Genomic DNA, 4791 nt, shown 5'->3' with positions numbered 1-4791 from the left:
GCTTTACCCCTTTTGTATATAAAAAAATAATATGCTGGTCAGCCCATTCCTTGAGTTTTTGTTCCAATGGCCCCGTCTTGTAGTTTACCATCTGCTTCTCCTGCTTTAGTGTCATCTGCACACTTGATGACAGTGCAGCCTGTTGCCTCTTCCATGTCACTGATGAAGACATCAAACAGGGCAGGTCCTAGCAGGTATCACTACAACACTCCACTTGTTGCCCACTTCCAGGCAGAGTATGCCCCATTACCATTACCCTCCTAACCCATCGTGAAACTAGTTTTTAAAACCACATGTAGTGTCTATCCATCCAGACTTTAACCTGACTTGGATACAAGAATATAGTGGAGGATGCATCTGGCCCCTGGGAGCCATACGGGCTGAAAATTCTCAACTAGGCCCTCACTCTGTTTTTTTTCACTTCCAGCAGTTCATCTTCTCCTTAACCCCTGTCTTTAAACACAGAAACAAGGAGATCTAGTTGGTGAAAAAACTGTGGCAGAGAAAGGTATCTCAGCCAAAGATAAAGGAAAAACTGTTCCCTGACTGTGTTATGAAACACTGTTCTGTTATGATCAAAGCCAGAAAGTTCAAAAAGCTGCATAATCTTGAAAAGGCCTCATACTGGAACATAAAGTCTATGCACTAATTCTGAATTGGAAATCACATTCGAAAAAGTAAATCTTAACTGCTTTGTAGCTCTTCCCCATCAGAGATGTTGCTGACAAGTTGGAACTTTTCTGATACTTCAAACCTCAGGGAAACCACAGAGGTACACTGTCATGCAGTTTTCTTTTAGAAAGAATTTTATGTTTGTTTTAACCTGGTATGCTCAGCATGAGCCACTAAACAAACCTATTAATATTGCCAGCTATGGTGCTACCCAACAGGGTGTGGGTCTTCACCACACAAGAATTCCTGCAGGAGAAAGCCTCTGAGAAACCCAGCATCCATCTAAAAAACCAATCTGAGAGAGCATTAGCATCTCCCATGCTGCTTGCCAGACAGGAGACAGACACAGTCAGTCAGCTGGGGAATGCACAGGAGCAGCAGTTTAGAAGAGAAGGGTCAGTGTGGAAATGGAACTGTGGGGGGCTGCTTCCGGATGGGTTAGGCTGTCAAAAAGAAGTCACAGACTAAAAAGCTCAAGGAAGTACTTGCTATGGACAGATTGTTCAGACTTTTATGTATGTTCTGAAGATGCTTTAATTCACTTTCTATGATGGGAGGTTCCTTGGCTGCATCTCTGGGTGTTCCTTTTGAATTCATAGATTTTAATCTCAGATGAACCCTGCTGTGTCTCCTATATTTCTATATCTTGATCCTGTAAAGTGATATCTAATCAAATCACTATCCCAATAGAAATTTATTTGATGAGGTTTTATTACCCACATTTGTATGTCAATGTGATATAAATCCTGCATTTCCTTTTTGTGTCTGGTTGGTTATTTCAGCCTTTATTTCCAGCTCCTGCTTGACCTTCTGGTTCCTACTCATTCCAGTATTGATTTAACCCAGCAAATCTATTTTACTGAGCATATTTGCAGTCTGATAGCTCAAATAAATTATTAAACAAATGTTTCCTTAACAAACACACACAATATTCTTGGAGCTCCTTTTGAATGCTCATGTCTTGGTCCTGACTCACAGCTGTGATAGGAAATGCCACCCATCCACGGGCCAGTTACGGCATGAATGTTGTCACAGAGCCAAACACACAACACAAACAAACAACCTGCAAACAATTTAAAAGATCATGGTGATATTGAAGGTAGGTACTGATTCCTAATTCCTTGAGTAAGCACATCTCCCATGGAACAAGAACTCTGTGGTGCTGTTCTCTTGCTTGGCATTTAGGATGCTGTTTTCAAGGAGAACAAACAGATATTGTTCTCAGTAACTACCCTCCTCTGAAACTGGGGTATGCAGGACATGCCCAGATGGTATTTTTAGGATGGGCTGCAACACAAGAGAAAAGCCCCTCCAGAGAGCATGACAGACCCCAGAAACTTACAACATCTGTAGTACAACCCTAAGTAACTTAGAATAGCATCAGACATATGTGGGCAGCCTGTCTATAAATCTGACAGGCTGTCTACAGATATCTGGGCAGGAGGCAGCAAGTGTGTCATGCTCTTAGTTTTTGTAAGGCTGCTCTCTAAGAGCTCTGTGGACATACCCAGGATGGCTCAAAATATCCAAGACAACCCCAAACTAAACTGACACCTTGATTTTCCTGCCTATAAGAAAGATAAGTTAGTATTTCATACTTAATGCAGTGCTTGACCCCTGCCTAGAACTAACCTCCCTTCCAACTTTGATCCCTTCCAAGTTTTGAAATGCAACTCTGATGTCAAATAAATGGCTAAAAGTATAGGAAATGCTGAACTGTTGGAAAATGCCAGTCCTTGATGAAGTAGTCCCTTTCTGGGCTGCAGTCACTGGTAGAAAGGTTGCTATAGCAACAGATTGTGGCATATTAAATATAGGTACATCCATTTTTAAACTACTATAAAATATTTTGGTTTGCATTCAAATGTAATTTTTTTCATCAAGTTTGCATTTTACCAAAAAGCCACCCTTACCAAATGACAGTAAAAGTTACAATTTTACCACTATAACCAAATATCTATTCATGGTTCCTTTCCTGTATGCACTGTAATAAATAGCTGCTGCCTCTCACTTCAGGAGAAGCAGAAAGTGTTTTAAACACCTGAACTTCAAACTTGAGTTTCAACGGAGCTAGAATTTGTTGGAGGAGAGCCATAAGTATTTTGCAAAAAAACATAACCCCGAAAGCAAAATTCAAAGCAGTCATCTGAAATCCCTCCAGTAAAGTCACTGTGAAACACAGTATGAGTCTGATCCAGGATGAAATATCACCAATAATCATAATTCAAGTTTATTTATAAAACTTTAAAATTTTGACACCACATGCAAACATGCAGCTAAAAACAACTCCTAAATACCCCTCACAGAATAATCTCCAACTCTTTCAGGACTGATAACCTTCTTCATATCACAGTCTCATCAAGCTACAGCATATGCCAAGTGCATATAAAAATAACTAAAACACAAACTCTGAATCTTGAGGGCACGGGAATCATAAAATACATTCAGAATAAGCAGTGTTAGAGGGACAGTCAGAGCTGCCATGGATAACCCATCAAACAGTGCAGAATTCAACCCAGGGCTTCTGCTGCTCTGTAGGCCTGACTACTTATGTTTGTCACTGGAGTGGGATCTACCTCTGCCTACATGAAGGGAACATCTCCACTGAGTTAAAATGCCAGTACTTAAAATCTGAGCCATATTTTATAGCTCGACTGGACGTGGGAACATGTCCATTAAACACTATGAACCATCCACTGCTAAATAAGTCTTTGGCATCACTACACAGACTGAGATGAAAGGCCCCAGGTGCCACTTGCAATCATGCGTTATGGGAAATTGCTGACAGCCCAGAACTGCAGAAATGGAGAAAAGAAAATGCATGGACAAAAAACTGCATGCTTACCGGTACCTTCATTTTAAAGTCATCTCGATAGAGTTTAATGCCAATGTCAGCGATTGCCCTTTGGATAAAGCGGGAGGGTCTCAGGACAAACACCAGCTGCAGGTTCCCTGGAAATGCTCCCTGCAAGAAATATAGAATTCTTAGAAGGTACATTTCTAGCTTACAAGGGAATTTTCAGCCAAGTGTTTCCTCACCAGCAGGGCAAAGCAGGTAGGACTTCTGAATCTTGCTCAGTCCAGCTGCTCATTGCCTCAGCTGGTCCATTCAGCATGTGCTCATTGTCACTATTTCCAAATCCAATAGGAAGACTGACCCATGTATTTCACTGCCCACCCACATGCTGTTTCATGATACAGATTTATCACAGAGCTCCAAAGTTCCTGACTATTGCCTTTCTCCCCCAGACCCGAATCCCACCAAGTCCCACTTGCACCACCGCACCAGAAGTTTTCCCATTTTTCAGGCTGCAGCCACTAGAGGGCAAAGCTGGCTGCCCACGTTGGACTGGTGAGGGAAGCTGGTAGCACAGATGGATTCCCCAGGCTGACCTACCTATTCACTGTGCAAAGGGTTTTGAATCTTTTTAACCTCACATATTTTTACACACAGGCAGACACTCAGCATGTTCATCAGATATGGCCCTGCCTGCAACACCCAGCCTACATCTCTCACACTCCTCTGAGGTCATCAAGCATAAAAAAAGGAACAATTTCTTGAAGAGAGCAGCAAAAAAGCCGGAGAATGAAAAACATTTCTGTCTAAATAACTTGAAAGAACTTAAAGTCGTCTTTGTCATCCCACCATCTTACACCTCTGTGTGTAAGTGCTTGGTCCTCTCACAGTAAATACTCCTAGTATGAGATGTATAAAACCAGCTGCTTTTTTTAGCACTGAACATCGATGCCCAGCTCTGACTTTTGCAAATAAGCTATTAAGAGTTTCTGACAGAGATCATTTACTACTATGCAAACACAAATCCCTTGGGATCTATTTCTTTCATAAGCAGGCCACGTCATCCCTCCTCAGGGCACAGAAGGGGTACCTCTTAATACTCCTCTAGGAACCAACTTCAAATTACTAGAATTTATATTGCAGTCAACCCAGAAAATAAGGAATTTTTCCTATTTCAGCAGTAAACAAGACTGTGTAATTTGTCTCTGCAGCTTCCTCCCTCTCTTATTTAACACTTATGAGCTGCAGAGCCAGGGAGAATCTGCATCCACTGCCAGAAAATGGGAGCTTAAAATGAGCACAGGAGGCTGTATCGGGTGCTG

The 4791-nt window shown here is 41.7% G+C and overlaps 1 protein-coding gene across 1 annotated transcript in view; it reads right to left on the bottom strand.

Annotated features, from left to right (window-relative positions):
* Positions 1-4791, bottom strand: part of MCF2L2 (MCF.2 cell line derived transforming sequence-like 2) — a 130645-nt gene that overhangs the window by 98043 nt on the left and 27811 nt on the right. Inside the window, exon 5 of the mRNA XM_031055432.1 lies at positions 3518-3637. Coding sequence (XP_030911292.1) covers positions 3518-3637 — 120 coding nt within the window. The remainder of the gene's footprint in view (positions 1-3517; positions 3638-4791) is intronic.

Source organism: Geospiza fortis, unplaced genomic scaffold (assembly GCF_000277835.1).
Source record: "Geospiza fortis unplaced genomic scaffold, GeoFor_1.0 scaffold172, whole genome shotgun sequence".
Lineage (NCBI taxonomy): Eukaryota > Metazoa > Chordata > Aves > Passeriformes > Thraupidae > Geospiza > Geospiza fortis.
Note: the sequence above shows the minus strand (reverse complement) of the source record. Positions and strands in the feature narration are given on the sequence as shown.